Source organism: Dipodomys ordii, unplaced genomic scaffold, assembly GCF_000151885.1.
Source record: "Dipodomys ordii isolate 6190 unplaced genomic scaffold, Dord_2.0 Scaffold191, whole genome shotgun sequence".
Classification (NCBI taxonomy): Eukaryota; Metazoa; Chordata; class Mammalia; order Rodentia; family Heteromyidae; genus Dipodomys; species Dipodomys ordii.
Genome location: NW_012267407.1, coordinates 175,734 through 192,739, shown reverse-complemented (window position 1 = coordinate 192,739; position 17,006 = coordinate 175,734). Strand labels below are relative to the sequence as shown.

Here is a 17,006-nt window from a genome sequence, read left to right as displayed (position 1 = left end):
GGAGGGGGGAGGCTGGGAAGGGATGTGAAGGGTAAACAAAGGAGGAGGCTGCAATGCTTGGTAAGAAATGTACGCATTATCCTGCCCATGTAATTGTAACTCTTCTGTATAGCATGTTCACAAATAAAATAAAAATTAAAAAAAAAATATATATATATATATTTGGGAGGTCTACTCATGCTCTTTTTCCTTTAGGTACCATCCATTTTATTTGTAGAGGAAGGACTCTTCCCATTATACGCAGTTCCGTCAAAACCCAGACAAAAATGCTGGGAAGATTACTTTGGAGACAGAGAAAATCGAGGATGAGATTGAATGGGCAGTTCACTTATCTGTAGAATCGGTGAGGATTTTTACCACTAATTAATGTTGAAAGTGTGAGCCTCAGACCCTGGAGAGAGACAAAGGCACTTGAATTTAATTTTGTGAAACCAAACCTCTTTTCTTCTTGATAGACTGTCAGTCATGGATGGAAGGCTGTAGAAGATGTCGCTGGAAAAGTCTCATCAGAACAGATTTCAATCACCCAAGAAACCCCAAGAGACTAGAGGCACCAGGGCCGGTGACAAAACTCTCCATTACAAGTCAACCTATAGATTCCTGAGAGTCAGAAAAGGAAGTGAAACACCTCTGAAAACAGCTTTGTTAACAACAAATCGATCCATGGCAACGAAAGACTGGTTGTTAGAACAAGGACGGGAGGAGGAGGAAGAAGATGAGGCACATGCATCTGGTCTAGAGGTTCAGGAAGACTTCCTGAGAGAAAACAACCCTGATCCAAATCAGAGATTCAAGACCTATCCCCAGGGGAACCTGAGTGGCAAGAGAAAGAAATTATTGAACTTAGATTACCTGAAAAAGGACAAAAATGTGAAACTTGGACCTTCACTCAGGACTACGTCTAACAGACACCCCAACCGAGATGAGATTTTCCCTTCCACCTTGTCTGCCGTTGCTAGAAGGAATATCCTATTTTCACCAGAATGGAAGCAAAGCCAGGACCACCCAAGCTGGGACACCACCCATGGGGCTCCCCTGGAGTCCCACCAGAGGGAACAAGGCGGGGGCTTCCCCAATTTGGGGAACACCTGCTACATGAACGCCATCCTGCAATCTCTGTTCGCAATCCCATCATTTGCTGAGGACTTACTCACACAAGACTCCTGGATGAAAATTCCCTTGGATGCTCTGATTAGGCCCTTGAGCCAGCTGCTTCTCTGGAAAGATCTTTCCAAGGTAGAGACCAAGGCAAAGTTACTTCTGAGTATTAAAAAGGCCATTTCGGCCACTTCCGAGATCTTCTCCAGCAACCTGCAGAATGATGCTCATGAATTTTTAGGCCAATGTTTAGAGCAGCTGAAGAAGGACAGCGAGGACATGAACAGGATTTGGAGCACAGAGAGGGAAATGGAGCACAAAGACTCACCTGTGCTGAGGCACACGGGGGATGCTGCTATCCCAGCTTCCTTTTGTCCCGTGGCCGCGAATTTTGAATTGGAACTGCAGGTTTCCATCACTTGCAAGGCCTGTGGTCAGATGACGCTCATGACAGAACGGAGTGATTATCTCTCCATCAACCTATGCCAGGAAGACACCCCTCTTCCTCCATCTGTCCAGAGCTTGCTCGATCTTTTCTTCAAGACCGAAGACGTGGAGCGCATGTGTAAGGAGTGTGAGCACCCATGTGCTGTGCTGCGGTACAGGATTAGTCAGCTCCCCAGAGTCCTCATTGTTCACCTGAAACGCTACAGCCTGGATGACTGCTGGCAGCCAGTGAAGGACAGTCAGGGCATTAGGATTCCCAGGTATTTACGCTTATCTCCTCACTGCACTGACAACCCTCGGCTGCCACAGGCCTTACGCAGACGGGCTCCTGTGCGGGAGGACCAAGTCCCGGAAGTCCTTCAAGACTGGACTTGGGAGACCCCCAGCTGGCCCATGAGGTTGGCACCTAGCGGTCCCCTCACTGTGCCTGTGGGACCTGAAGAGGAAGCTGAACAACAGCCATTCTGGACAACAGGTTTCAGAGGAGGAACAAGGCACCAGCAGGCACAGAGTGGCATTGGGGATGGTGATGCACTGGAGCCACAGCTGCGAGACTCTGGATCCAGGGTGCTAGAGGGAGAGCGGCTGCCGGCCCCCACCTCTCCTGTGGACCAGGATGAGGTCTCGCCCTGTGTGATCTGTGAAGATGAAAGTGGGCCAGTTAGCATCCCACACCCACATCCCGGACATATGCAGCCTCTACCAGTCCCTGAAAACCCAGAACTTAAGAATTGTGAGGAAACCATCCTGCCTAGGGAGTTAGATCTTGATAGCATCCTTGAATTATTGGAAGGGTCTTATGACCATAAGGAAAAGGAGAGTCTGGAAGAAGGTCAGAGAACAGCTGACCAGTTCCACCAGGACAATCAGGAGAGAATGAATGAAGCACTGCTTCAGTGGGTGCTGGCTTGCCGGGGGGAGAGCCTGGAGCCCGCAGACAAAGACCTGAGTGAGTTTTCAGAATTGAGACTGCACAAGACTGACCTGGCTTCTGACAAGAATCCTGAAAATAAAGACATTTCAGAAAGTGAGAGCTCCGAGATGGAGGGCGAGGGCCCCAACTCCTTGCAGGCAGAAGCTCCTCTCCCAGCTTACCGTCTCATCAGCGCCGTCAGCCACCTTGGGGGCTCCCAGAACTCAGGCCACTACATCAGCGACGTCTACAACTTCAAGAGTCAGGCGTGGTTCACCTTCAGTGACCTGCAGGTGTCCAGAGTTCCTGAGGCCGTAGTTCGGGAGGAGAGGCTGCATTGCGGGTACATCTTTTTTTACATGCACAACGAGATATTTGGAGCCCTGTTGGGAAGACAGCAGACCACAGCTGGCCACCCCTCTGGGGACTCCAAGGAAGGTGGGTTTTCACGGACAGCCCACTCTCCCACCTTCCAGATGAAGAAAACAGCAGCTCCTACAGTTAGATAGATCAGAGGTCAGCTCATTCTCTCCTACAGTTAGAGCAAAGGTCAGCTCATTCTCTCCTACAATTAGAGTGAAAGTCGTAATGTTTGAATGGGGTAGGTTTGAAAATACAGTTCTTGATCACCAACCGGGCAGCGGCAAGAGACTGGTTAGAAATGCCAATGTTGGGATTCAACTCTAGAACAACTGGGAGACCCTACGATTTCTGCAAATGCCCCCACTCCAAAACTTGAGGACCTCTTCTTTAGTGTGTGGGATATCTTGGTTTACTTTGGTAGTCCACACACGAATCATGTAGGTCCTGAAGCCAGATTAAACCCACCCCTGTAATTCTATCTTTGTAAACTTATTTTTAAAAAAAAGCCAATCAACAAGGAAGCCCCCCGGTAAGCTCAGTGACACCTTGTGGCTACAGGACCTAGCACGGTGGGTTATTTTATCTTCTGTTCTGTGGGAAGTAGGAAGTCTTTTCATGTGGGTCCCCCACCATTTGGTGGGGTAAAATGTAATCATCCGATCCTGATGCTGAATAACTGTGTCTGTCTTTTAAAAATTTTTTAAATTAAAAATCACACATCACTGGTTGCCTTCTGCTTGTGTTTGTGACTCATTATTGGCCAACTTCTCTGGCTAGAAAACCCATATATTATATATATGTATATGTATGCACACATATACATATTATACATTATATGCATATATACGTATATAATTTATACATACAGATGTATATATGCACATATGTATATAATGTATGCATATAAGCAAAGGTGGCCTCCAGTAGCCTATGAAAGTACACCAAATCCCCGGCCAGCCGGGCACCTGTGCTGCTCCGTGGGCGGACACCCGAGGACTACGGTTCGAAGCCAGCCTGGGATGGAAGGTTCCTGGGAGTCTCATCTTCGGCGAACCACTCAGAAGAAAGCCGGCCCCAGCGGTAGAGCGCCAGGCTTGAGCATAAGCAGCGCCGGGCTGGCGCCTGGGCCCCGGGTTCGAGCCCCGGGACCGGCGTTGCATCCGCGCAAAGAACTTGAGGTAAAATCCAAGCGTGTCAAGTCCGGAGACGGGCCCCGGCTTCGGGAGGGCGGCCGGGTTGGTCCCAGCGCCTGCGGACGTGTCCCCCGGACCAAGGTCGGTGGCGGCCCGGGAGCTCGCCCACAGCCCGACGCTCGGCCTCCAGCCATGGACACCCTGAAAACTACACTACCCAGAAGGCTGTGCTTTGCGCATGGGCGAGGAGCCAGGACCGCCTCCGCCGGGGGGCGGGACTTCCGGGTTGTTCGCCGCCAGCCTCATTGATACCGGGACTGGGTCCGGATTTGGTGCCGGGGCGGCGCTGAGGAGTATAGCGGCCGGGGCCGGGGCCGGGGCCGGGCCGGGGCCGGGCCGGGGCCATGAGGGCGTGCGTGCGTCCTCCCGCGGGGACGACGGCGATGGCGGCGGCGCGCACGCAGGTGAGCTCAGCGGGCGCGGGGCGGCTCACGCCCGTAATCCCCGCCACTCGGGCTGAGCCGTAAGGGTGGCGGTTCGAAGCCAGCCCAGGCAGAAACGTCTGGGACCCGCCGAGCAGCGGAGCGCTCGCCTCAGCGCGGGACGCCAGTGGCAGCGCCCAGCCCTGTGCTCGGCCGATGACTGAATGAGGGAGCGGTGCTTTCCTGAATACCCGGAGAGGCGGACGATCCCGACCGACGAGGGAGACAGGGGCTCACGGCCGACCGAGGGGGAGGCTCTTCCGCCAGCCGCTGAGATGAGCACGAAGCCGGCGGATCTTTCCAGCCAGGCGTCCTGGTTCTAGGGCCTGCCATGATCCTTGCGCGCTAGGGCTCCCTGGCCGGGAAGGGCACTCTGCTGCAGGATCGAGGACAAATCTAGAGCTTGGGAAAAGGGTCCCCACGCTCCCTGAGCTATTTTCCGTGAGGTCTGTGGTGCAGGCAGCCTCTGCTTGCTCCAACACAGGTACAGAAACACTTCGAGGTACAACAGAACGTACCTAACTTGATCGCACTATCGCCTCCTGCCCACCTCTCACAGTCTTTCTGTTCTTTGATTTTCTCTGATGGCTCCTCCTTGGGAAGGGTCTCTCCCTTCCCGACTCTATGCCCAAAGCAGGGTCTCCTTGGTGTTTGAGTCCAGTGCAGAGCATAGACCACAGGATGTACTGAGGGACCCAAAGCTCTGGGACTTCTCTCTGCATTATTTTCAGAAGGAACAGTAAGGATTGTGTCTCATTCAACAGTCCTAAGGTCAGCACTACTACTGTTTGACTTCGCAGGTGTCTGTGACCTTTGATGATGTGGCTGTGACATTCACCCAGGAGGAATGGGGGCAGCTGGACCCAGCTCAGAAGACCCTGTACCAGGAGGTGATGATGGAGACCTTTGGGCTCCTGGCCTCACTGGGTAAGGCCATCTCCCTTCATGGTGCGGTGAACCTGCCTCTTTCCCTTCCACCTTCTGCCCCCGGCTTGGCTGACCCAGGCCTCTGCACTCAGCTTTACCCCTCACCTGTGGCTGCAGTCATTTCCTGTGTGCAGATCTCCCTGCTTCACACAGGTCAGGGCAGAGCATATGCTTTGTGTGCACTTATCTAATGCGAAGGAACTGTTTCTCCATCCAAACTGTGTGCATTCTGCTCTGTGCTCGAGGCATGCCAGATTCAACCTGTTCCCAGTCACCTCTAGCCTGTGAGCCTGTCCTGAGGGTGGCAGGCAGGTCCTCCTCACTAACGGGAAGTGCTCTGTCTTTGCATGACTCCTAGGCTACGCGCCTGGCCTCTTTCTTTATGGCCAGAAGGACTTTCTTCTTGAGACTTCTTCTGCCACCAGCTGCAAGCTCAGAATTTTCCGAACTGTTCTCAGGCTTGCTGACTTGTTAAAATGACTTGCCTAATTCTCAAAGACCTGTTATACAGTCATGCTTATTACTGACAAAGGGTAAAAATGCCAGGGATGGAATGTTCTGATTCTATGACCTCAGGTTCGTATTCTGTCACCACCCCAGAGACTACCCAGAGCTGCCTGCCTGCCCGCCCTCCTGTCTGCTTTCCTGCCTTTGGGGTCAGGAGCTCTTCTGAAGCTCCCTCACTTGGGCCCAGGTGGTAGTTCTTCCTCTTGCAGCTCAGTCTCCACTGCTGATGCATTTCCAGGTCTAGCTGGTCAGCTGATGGATGTGGCTCAAGCCCCATCCCTCCTTTGCAGTCAGTGTATTCCAGGCCTGTTCATGCTAGGCATGATAACACTGAGCCGTATCTTCAGCCATTTTTATTTTGAGACAACATCTCACTGTGTGGTCCAGGCTGGCCACAGACTTGTGGTCCTTCTCTGGAGTGTTGGATTGCTGGTGTGCACCATCATGTCCAGCTTCAAGCCCTAATTACCTGGTTTGTTTTTCTTGTGTGGCCAGACATCTCCCTGAGTCAGCTCTTCAAGATAATACTTCAGGGTCCATGTTTATTCCTGACCTGCAGAACTTGCAATCCTAGCAACCTATTATGAATTTTAAAAGGAATCTAGAAGTTGTGGGAGGCGCTTCCCATGGAAGTATGATCATGACTCCCCTAAGGCAGCTAAGGTTTTCACTATATCCCATCTTCCCTGTGGGCACTTGAAGGACACTTAGCGCGTGGGTCATTCAAACTCTGCCCAGCCTGGCAATCTGTCATTGTGAGGCAGCCCTATGACCTTCCTGTTCTGACCTTGCCCCAGGGTGGCCCTGTCATAGCCTCTGGAGGCCAAGGACCAGAAAAAAGGCAAGGTGCCAGGCTGACATTCTGAGATCACATGGAGGTACTATTTTCAGCTTCACTTTTTTGTTTTTGTTTTTGTCAGTCCTGGGGCTTGAACTCTGGGCGCTGTCCCTCAGCTTTTCACCTAAAGGCAAGCGCTCTACCACTTGAGTCACAGCGCCACTTCTGGTTTTCTGAGTGGTTTATTGGAGATAAGAGTCTCACGGACTTTGCTGCCCCAGCTGGCTTTGAACCACAATCCTGAGATCTCAGCCTCCTGAGTAGCTAGGATTATAGGCATGAGCCACCAGCGCCTGGCTTTTCAGCTTCACTTTTGAAATGACAATCATGTTTCTTCTGTGCTAGTTTCTTTCAGGTGAGCATGCAGAAACGACAGCCACAGAGCCAACCCCTTGCCCGCCAGCCGCACAGGAAGCCCCGGGGGCCTCGTGGGTAGCACAAGCCGGGGGCTAGGACAGTCCATCTGGAGTGTGGGAAAGGCTCTTGAAACCAGGGTCAGAGGCCCAGATGGAGAAAAAGCCCAGGAAAAGGAGCCCCAGACAGGAGGAGGCAAGGACAGGTGAGGACGTGTGTCCAGGGACTGTCCAGGAGGAGAATGCCTTCAAGTGCAGTGGGTGCAGGAAAGTGTTTAACAAGAAACCTCTCCTTGTTGGACACGAAAAAATCCACTCTGGAGTGAAGCCGTACCAGTGCACAGAATGTGGGAAGATGTTTATCAAGAGCACGCACCTTCTGCAGCACCAGATGATCCACACCGGGGAGAGGCCCTATGAGTGCCTCGGGAAAGCCTTCAACCGCAAGTCGTACCTCACCCAGCACCAGTGCATCCACAGTGGGGAGAAGCCCTACAAGTGTGGGGAGTGCGGGAAGGCCTTCACCCACCGCTCCAACTTTGTCCTGCATAGCCGGCGGCACAGTGGAGAGAAGTCTTTCCTGTGCACAGAGTGCAGACAGGTGTTTCAACACCGGGGAGGGTTCCTGAGACACTACATGGTCCACGGTGTCCCTACAAGTGCTTTGTGTGGGGGAAGGTCTTCAAGCACAGGTCATACCTCATGTGGCACCAGCAGACGCACACGGGGGAGAAACCCTTCGAGTGCAGCGAATGCGGGAAGGTGTTTTGTGAAAGCGCTGCCCTGATCCACCACTATGTCATCCACACGGGAGAGAAGCCCTTTGAGTGTCTCCAGTGCGGGAAGGCCTTCAACCACAGGTCCTACCTCAAGAGGCACCAGCGCATCCACACGGGCGAGAAGCCCTATGTGTGCAGTGAGTATGGAAAAGCCTTCACCCACTGCTCCACCTTCATCCTGCACAAAAGGGCCCACACCGGAGAAAAGCCTTTTGCATGCAAGGAATGTGGGAAAGCCTTCAGCAATAGGGCGGACCTGATCCTGCACTTCAGCATCCACTCTGGGGAGAAGCCCTATGAGTGCATGTAGTGTGGGAGGGCCTTCAACTGAAGGTTGGGCCTCACGTGGCACAAGCGGATTCACAGTGGGGAGAAGTCCTATGAGTGTATCGAGTGTGGGAAGTCATTCTGCTGGAGTACAAACCTCATCCAACATGCCATCATCCACACGGGGGAGAAGCCCTATCAGTGCATGTGGCAAGGCCTTCAGCTGCAGCTCCTCTGTCAGCACCAAAAGAAACACAGAGGGAGAAACCCCGCCTGCAAGGCAGGCGGTGGGAGGACTTTCATGAGCATGCATGCCTCGGTGACCCTCCAGGAACTCCTGGTGGGGAGAGGCTTTGTGAACGGACCCACTGGGGAAAGATTGCCAAAAGGAACATCTTTCTTGGCATCTGGTCATGTATGCCAAAGAGAAAGTCCACAAGTATCTCCCCTATGAGGAATCTTCAGTGACAGTCTTTCTTGTCATCTAAAGACATCTAAAAACCAACTTGGCATAGAGCATTATTCTCATCTGAGACTTTATCTAATTGATGTTCAAGGGTTTTGATCACATAGAAAAATATCTTTAGCTATGTCTCTCTTCTAGTTTACAGTGCAAATTATCTCAGGAATTGTTTTTAAAAGGAGAGGTAGAAAATGCAGTGCAAGCCCTGGTCTCTGGGGAGCAGTCTGCCCAGACTTCGGCCCTCTGTCTGTCTGTCTGACTGGCTGGTATCAGAGGTGAAGGCCTTAGCCTTGCTTTGTCTTAGGTGTGTGTACGCACTTTGCTGCCCGGTGTCAGGAGTGAGACACTCCAGTAGGCTGCAGGTGTCTTACTCATACTTACTGTGTTCTGCAGTAGCTTATTAGGGGGCTTGAGCGATGAAACGCTTTTATGTTTAAAGCAATAATGCACATTTGAATGAACATATTTTATTGTACTGTTATGATCATTTAAGGCTTGAATTGTAAAAGAAGCAAACTTTTGTGTGGTTTTAAAAACCAACCAAAGCTATTATGTTGACTTGTAATCCAACCTTTGGATAGCAGAGAAGGAAAGAGCTACAGTTCTGTGCCAGCCTGGACTACAAAGCTAGACCTAGACTCAAAAGAGAGAAACGCTTGTTCTTGGCCTTCTGTCTGACTGCTGTAGCTGTGTATACCTCTGTTATTTAAAACTGATGTAGCATTTCTAGTTCCTTCCAGCACTGTTGGGCATTTTTTTTTATCAGTTTTCTTGACTCTCCGTCTGCTTCCCTAACCCTCCTCCCTGCTTCATCCCACTTTTCCCCCACTCCCTTTTTGTGTGAGAGACAAAGTCTCCCCATGTCCCAGGCTGTTCCTCCACTCCAGGGCTCACTTGTGAGCCGCTGGTGCTCACAACCACCTGTTCCACTGTACCTGGCTGTATTCTCTGGTCTTTGTCAGTATTTATCCTTTTTTTTTTGTTGTTCATTTCAAACTCATTAGCACTTACATTAGTTTAGGGTTGTTGTGTGTGTTTCCTTCTGTGTTTATTTTTTGGGGCAGTACTAGGGTTTGAACTCAAGACCTCAGCTTTTCTAGGCAGGTGCTCTACAAATGAGCCACTCCTCCAGCCCTTCCGTGCACTGGTTATTTTGTCTCTGGCCTGCTGTTCAAACTTCCTGTCAATAAAATTGAGTGAGTTCAAATTTCAGTAACAGACATTAAATACTGTTTCCTTAAAAAAGCAAAAAGTCAGGGTTGGAAGCATGGCTCAATGGGTAGAGTGCTAGCTAGTGAGAGAAAGCAGCAGGTACCAAGTTAAGAGTTCTGTCTTGGACCTAAAATAAAAGTAATAATTTCAAGGTGATGACCTATGAAAGTGTAACCCCTGTAATTCTGTGATGACAAGGACCATAGAGGTGGGGCACGAGAAAGACCTTGTCTGCCATTTGTGTGTGTGTGTGTGTGTGTGTGTGTGTGTGTGTGTGAAGTCTTGTATTTCTGCAGGACTTACGCATCAAGTACATGGCTGAAAGCTATCTGGTTTGGAGATGCTGTTTTTATTGCACTTTTCTGTATGACACAATGTATAGATCTATGAGAGAGGTCTATGGTGTGTATGGAATGTAAACAGTTTCTCAACTTTCATTGCTGCTATCTGAGCTGTATTCGTTGGCCTCATTGGAGAGAGAGCAACAGGATACTGGCTTGAGTATTCCTGTGTCATTAAATGCAGAAAGCTTAAGAGTGTGACTGCAGTCCTGGTTTCTTTTTCTGGTGAGAGCAGTAGCTGGCCCCAGCTGAGAGGCGGGACTCCCATGGGTGTGAAGGTGGCCTTGTCTGGCGCAGTGGCAGAAAAGAGGCTGCTTCCTGGAATGCTCCGTGGTTTAGTTTTGAAGGCCAAGGATGTTTAATCTGGGCTGGTGATGCAGCCCAGTGGTTGAGTGCACCTGCCGGTGCACTGACTTCAGAGTTGGGATGGCCAGGGTGGCTCTGTGGCAGAATGTGCCCACCTAGGTGATGCGGGGTGCTGGGCCCCATCCTGGCTCCATCTGAACAAAGTTCCTGTGCACTGCTTGGAAGCCGGCATACTAACCTTTGTCTCTGCATCTCTGGCCCCAGAGGTCCAGCTTGCGCCAGCGCCAGGCAATTCCAAGATGCCCAGGCTCCTCACAGCTGTCTGTCCTTACAGGTTCTGTGTGACCTCCCTCCAAAGGCCCTGCAGCCCCGGGACCCGGGGGGCTCAGCGTGGCCCACGAGGCCTCCTGAGCCTGCTTAGTACTGGTACGGCCTTGGGGGTCCGGGAGACTTGGCCCCTTTCCCTGCGTGTCCCGGGCCTCACCAACCTTCTCGTCCGAGCCCTTGATACCCTGCGCCGGCTTCCGGTCCCTGTGAACGAGACGCGAAGCCAGGTGGGCGCCGTGGACCACACCGCCCAGTGCGAGCCGGTGCCCGTGCTGGAGGACTGACCGCCACCCCACCCTGGCCTGGCTGGGAATTCGGCCGGGGTGCGAGGAGGCCGGGTGCGGGGTGTGCGCGAGGTGCAGTGAGGCCAGGCCTTGGGCTCTATGGGGACCTCCGCTGCTGCCCTGGGCAGAGGATCCCTGCTGCCACCCCTGGTTTCGGGACTTGTGGCCCGCACTGGGGCTCCTCCCCACCGTCCCTGGGTTGATTGATTTGCACGCAGGCACACGGATAAGCTTGCGGCCCTCCGCCTGCCCACTCCTCTAAAGTCCATCCACCTGCTACCTTCTTTGATGCCCCCCACCCTCGTCGTCCCCCCTCCCCCCCCACCATGAGGTCCGGCCCCGCTCCCTGGCGCCCCATTGGCCAGTCGTGGGAGGGGTGGGGCAGAAGCTGCTATCTTATTGGACACGCTGCAAAGGGAATCCGGAAACTTGACCAATGGGGAAATCACTCAGGAGCTGCCGGCCCCGCCCTATGAGCCTCAGCTCCTATACAAGTCCCTGCCTTCTCCAGGGGGGTTACCCCGTGTGTGTGGTGTTTCTCCCTTGCTCCCTTGACAGGCCTCAAGCTGGGCTGCTGGTCTCCAAGCCTCGCATGGAGCCGGGCCTGCGGTCCCTGAAGCCTGACCCTCCCTGTTCCTCCTTCAGACACCCTGGACAACTACTTCCATGGCGCTTTGTGCAGGTACCTCGTTTGGAACATGCTCCCCGGGGTGAGCCGTACCAGGAGCTTCAACAAAGCCACACGTTTGACCAGCAGCCGACAGCCAGGGTGAGGGCCTGGGGTGATGACGGGGGAGGCTCTGGTTACCCAGCTGGCCTACGTAGTGTATTTCTAATGTTCTGTTTCAGTACTGGGACTTGAACCCAGGGCCTTGGGCAACAGAAGCAAACACTCTACCAAATGAGCAACAGTCCTAGCCCTTGGTTTTTGGATTTGTCTTTGAACTTACAATCCTCCTGTCTCTGTCTCCAAGTGCTCGGGTTACTGGTGTGGCCACCAGACCTGGCCCTGAGTTTTATTCTGTAAATTTTGCATCATGACCCATTATACACCTGAACAGTGGGCAACTTGATTACTGCTAGTACTACCTCAATACGAATACCTGTGTAAGTGGTTTATCTGGTTGCAGTGGCACTACCCTATCCAAAAAACAACAAAGCAGGCTGTCGGTGGCTCATGCCTGTAATGATAGCTACTCAGGAAGCTGAGATCTGAGGATCACGGTTCAAAGCCAGCCCCATCAATAAAGGCTGTGAGACTTGTCTTCAATAAACTACTCAGAAATAGCTGAAAGTAGCACTGTGGCTCAAGGGGTGGCGGGCTAGCCTTGAGCACAGTGAGGCTCAAGGACAGCACCCAGGTCCAGAGGTCAAGCCCCAGGACCGGCAAAAGAAAAGAAAAAAGAAATGCACGTATTGAAAGATTTCTAGATGGCCCTGGAAAGGGAGCCACAGCAATGTTCATCCAACAGCCGAGGCTGGGTCATCTTGCTAATGGAATGAATGACATTCCATATGACCTCCTGCTTCTCCATTATCCCCCTATGTCAAGTCCTGCTTCTCCATCCCTCACATCACCTCCTGCTTCTCCATCATCCCCCACATCACTTCCTGCTTCTTCATCATCCCCCCACATCACTTCCTGCTTCTTCATCATCCCCCCATATCACTTCCTGCTTCTTCATCTTCTCCGTCATCTCCTGCTTCTCCATCATCCTCTCATATATCCTCCTGCTTCTCTATCACTCCTTCATATCACCTCCTGCTTCTCCATCATTCCCTCATGTCACTTCCTGCTTCTCCATCATCCTCCCATGTCATCTGCTTCTCCATCATCCCCTCATATCTCCTCCTGTTTCTTCATCAGCCTCCTATATCATCTGCTTCTCCATCATTCCCTCATATCTCTTCCTGCTTCTCCATCATCCCCCACATCGTCACCTGCGTCTCCATCATCCTCCCACATCACCTCCCGCTTCTCTATCATCCCATGTCACCTGCTTCTCCATCATCCCTCATGTCACCTCCTGCTTCTCCATCATTCCCTCATATCACCTCCCACTTCTCCATCATCCCCTCATATCTCCTCCTCCATTATCCCCCATGTCACCTGCTTCTCCATCACCCCCTTATATCTCCTCCTTCTCCATTATCCCCCATGTCACCTGCTTCTCCATCATTCCCTCATATCACCTCCTGTATCTCCATTATCCTCCTTGTCACCTGCTTCTTTATTATCCCCCATATCACCTGCCCTCCATCATTCCCTCATAACACCTCCTGCTTCTCCATTATCCCCTCATATCACCTCCTGCTTCTCCAACATCCCCCCAGGTCACCTGCTTCTCCATCATTCCCTCATATCACCTCCTGCTTCTCCATTATCCCCCATGTCTCCTCCTGCTTCTCATCTCCCATATCACCTCCTGCTTCTCCATCATCCCCCCCATCACCTCCTGCTTCTCCATCATCCCCCACAAGTTTCCTCTGCTTCTTTATCATTCCCTCAGGATTAAGGTTTCTGGGAAGCCATTGGATCAGTGGACATTCTGTATCTGGCTATTTTCTGTGACTACTGGGGGAACCTGTCTGTTTTCAGCTTCCATCCTATAAGATCATGTGAAGTGGGGAAAGGAAATCCCTGACAATAACTATGCTTGCTAGTAAAGAGGAGAGACTGAAGGGAGTAACCAAGAAATTAAATTCCACTGCAGTGGAACTGGAGATCACCAGGTTGCGAGAAACAAACCAGACCAAGGAAGACAAATATCACATCTATTGTCTCATGAAGAATCTAGACCTAAACCAAAAAATGACATGAATGCAAAATGGTGTTTTTGGTTTTTGTTTTTTTGAGAGAAGGGAATCAGAGGGTGAGATGTATCAAATAAAATCAAAGTACTGTATATACATTTATGAAAATAGAAAAGTGATGAGTAGTAGAGGTGGTGAATATGATGAAAATATACATATATTCATATATATGAATGGAAATAGCATAATAAATCTATCTTTGCAATTCATACATACTAATAATACACTGACAGTAGACACACAAATAGAAAAGTAGACTGGAGAGGAGAGGGAAAAATTAATGAGTAAAGAGATTTTGTTTAGCCAAGTGCCCATGGCTCATGCCTGCAATCCTAGCTACTCAGGAGGCTGAGATTTCAGGATTGCAGTTCAAAGCCAGCCTAGGAAGGAAAGTCTGTGAGACTCTTATCTCCAATGAACCACCAGAAAACCAGAAGTGGCACTCTGGCTCAAGTGGTAGAGTGCCAGCCTTGATCTGAAGAGCTTAGGGACAGCACTCAGGCTGAGAGTTCCAGCCCCATGACTGACAAAAAAAAAAAAAAAAAAAAGATTTTGTTTGAGTTGATAAAAAAAGGTTCGGAAAGCAGTGATAATGTTTGCATGAATGTTCATAATGACATTGCCCACTGAAAAGGTCCATGGTGGTTGGTTTTGTAATTGGCATAACAATTAATACATTAAAATTTAAAAATCCTAGTGTGTTCTTCTTAATTGGAAGCAGTGCAAGAAGGTTTTCCTTCGGATTGCTTTGACTTTGTTCACACAGAAAAGGGAGGAGTTGGCCGATGACCTGGCCTATTGCCACGACAGGAAGGTGATTCACAGGCTTATTAAGCCAGAGAACCTGCTGCTGGGTGTCAGTGTGAGGTGAAGATTGCAGACTTGGGCTGGCCTGTGCACACCCCCTCTTGGAGGTAGATCAGGGTGGGCCCCTCCTGCACAGAACACCCAGATACAAACCTGGCTTTGTGTTTCAGTATTACTTTTTTTTTTTTGTCAGTCCTGGGCTTGAACTCTAGGCCTGGGCACTGTCCTTCAGCTCTTCAGCTCAAGGCAAGCACTCTACCACTTGAGCCACAGCGCCACTTCCAGCTTTTTCTGCTTATGTGGTGTTGAGGAATCAAACCCAGGGCCTCATCATGCAAGACAAGCACTCTACCGCTAAGCCACCTTCCCAGCCCTCAGTATTACCTTTTTGAAACACCTAAAATATACTTATCCTTTTATTTGGGGAGGAGGAGAGGCTACCGGTGTTTGAACTCTTGGCTGTGCATTTAGTAGACAAGTACTCCACCATTTGAATCATGCTGCTAGTCTCCAAATCTTTTTTGATGCTGGAAATCTGTTTCATGAAGGGATTCTGGATGCTGAGCTAAATAATTGGGTGGTAATCTCAAAACAAGGACTTTTCAAGTCCCCTGTCCTCTTTTCAGAACCTGGAAATTGAGGCTGCCAACAGGTTCTGTTACCTCACTGAAGCCGGGGGAAGGGGACTTGGCTCATTCTGGGCCTTGGCACAATGCTTCCTGTGGTGTGCTGCAGGAGAAGGACAATATGTGGGACCCTGGACTATCTGCCCCCAGAAGTGGTTGAGGGGAGAACCTATGGTGGGAAGGTGGATCTATGGTGCATCAGAATGCTCTGCTCTGAGTTCCTGGTGGGAAGACAACCCTTTGAGAACACCTCTCAAAATGAGACTGCGCATTCTGCAGGTACAGTAGCCACACTGGGAATTTATGGAGGGAGCTGGTTGGTGATAGCTTCTGGGCCTGCAGAGAGGCCCATAGAAGATTATGCACTGCCAGACCTGCCTATAATCCCAGCTATTCTGGAGGTGGAGGATTGAGAATTCAAAACCAGCCCAGGCAAAAGATAGTGTGACTGTCTCAAGAACAAAATAAAAACAAAAAGGCTAAGGACATAGCTCAAGTGCTTTGCCTTCACAGCATGCTGAAGCCCTAAGTTTAGTGTTCATTCAGAATTGGGGGGGGTTTATCTGTTAAGATCCAGGTGTGTTGGGGCACGCTTGTAATCCCAGCCCTCAGGAGTTTGAAGGAGGATCATGAGTTTCAAAGCCAGCTTTGGATATATAACAAACCCTGTCTCAGAAAAACCCTGTCTCCCCCGCCAAAGAGGAATGCTCTGAAGTGACTTCACGCATGAGAACATTAACCAAAGTTAACAGAACTTCTTGTTCCCTGGTCTGGTGAGGTGAATGTGAGGTGTCCCCCTCTATGCCTGCGGGGACCCAGGATGTGACCTCTACTCTTCTTAGGCACTAGCCCTCAGAGCTGCTGCCCCTGGGCCAGACCCTGCAGCATGGAACGGAGCCCATCCCGCTGAGTACTGCCTCCCTCTGCGTAGAAGACTTTGGAGCCACATCTCCCTCTGTACCGGCTCAAGGAGCTCACCCCTTCTGCCACCTCCTGTCCTGTGCTTTCTTTCAACACGCTGATTAGTAAAAACGGAATCATTTAGTTTCAGTCTTTTCTGATGGTGTGTGAATTGGTGTATGGCAGTGCCTGAGGTTTGCATTCAGGGTGTCATGCTGGCCGGACAGGTGCTCTACCATTTGAGCCACTGATCAGACCTTTGTGTATATGCATGGGGGCGGGGAGAGGGAGTATTTTTGAGACAGGGTCTCACTTTATACCCAGGCCAGCTGGGATCCCTTTCGTGCTTCCGCTGGTCGTTGGGATGACAGCACGTGCCTCTCTACCCAACAGCCATCGGCGGAGACGGAGTCTCGGGAACTAAGCTGTGCTGCTCCGTGGTTCTCCTTTCCTCCGCATCTGTGGGTCCGCGCTCGAGGCAGTGAATATCCGTCTGCCCGCCCCGCAAGCCCTCCGGTGCCGCGAGGACACGGGTCACAGACTTCCGGGATGGACGACGGTGCAAGAACTACGCTACCCAGAAGGCATTGCGCGCGCGCCTCTGGCGCGTCGGACCGCGGGGCGCGGACGTCACTCCGGCGCGCCGGCTCTGTCCGCACCGGCTGTGGGGCGCGCGGCTGGGTCTCCGTTCGCTTCTCGCCGGTCTGGTGCGCCAGGAGCGTGAGGAGAAGGGCGCTGTCCTCCGCTCCTCCGCGTTCCTTCCGGGCGCTGAGGCCACGCACCGGGGGACGGCGCCGGCGGGGCCCAGGATGGCAGGGA

General features: G+C 51.5%; 3 protein-coding genes across 3 annotated transcripts in view; all 3 read left to right on the top strand.

Moving 5' to 3' along the window:
- Positions 1 to 663: 663 nt before the first annotated feature.
- On the top strand, positions 664 to 4,263 carry Usp29 (ubiquitin specific peptidase 29). Its single transcript, XM_013034504.1, has 2 exons — positions 664 to 2,896; positions 3,992 to 4,263. Exons 1-2 carry the CDS (start codon positions 664 to 666, stop codon positions 4,261 to 4,263), a joined length of 2,505 nt encoding a protein of 834 aa, XP_012889958.1.
- A 92-nt stretch (positions 4,264 to 4,355) lies between these two features.
- Positions 4,356 to 17,006, top strand: part of LOC105999525 (zinc finger protein 805-like) — an 18,065-nt gene continuing 5,414 nt past the window's right edge. Inside the window, exons 1-2 of the mRNA XM_013034558.1 lie at positions 4,356 to 4,418; positions 5,237 to 5,363. Coding sequence (XP_012890012.1) covers positions 4,359 to 4,418; positions 5,237 to 5,363 — 187 coding nt within the window. The 5' untranslated portion in view covers positions 4,356 to 4,358. The remainder of the gene's footprint in view (positions 4,419 to 5,236; positions 5,364 to 17,006) is intronic.
- On the top strand, positions 7,064 to 11,028 carry LOC105999521 (zinc finger protein 264-like). Its single transcript, XM_013034554.1, is given in 2 exon segments — positions 7,064 to 7,708; positions 7,711 to 11,028. Coding segments are annotated over 2 exon segments (1,344 nt in total). The 5' UTR covers positions 7,064 to 7,215; the 3' UTR covers positions 8,562 to 11,028.

Excerpts from the sequence above, each read along its gene's own strand:
- Usp29 (XM_013034504.1), top strand. The coding sequence starts at position 664 with ATGGCAACGAAAGACTGGTTGTTAGAACAAGGACGGGAGGAGGAGGAA. Across the intron at positions 2,897-3,991 it reads CTCTGGGGACTCCAAGGAAG|AACTTGAGGTAAAATCCAAG; the intron begins GTGGGTTTTCAC and ends ATCCGCGCAAAG.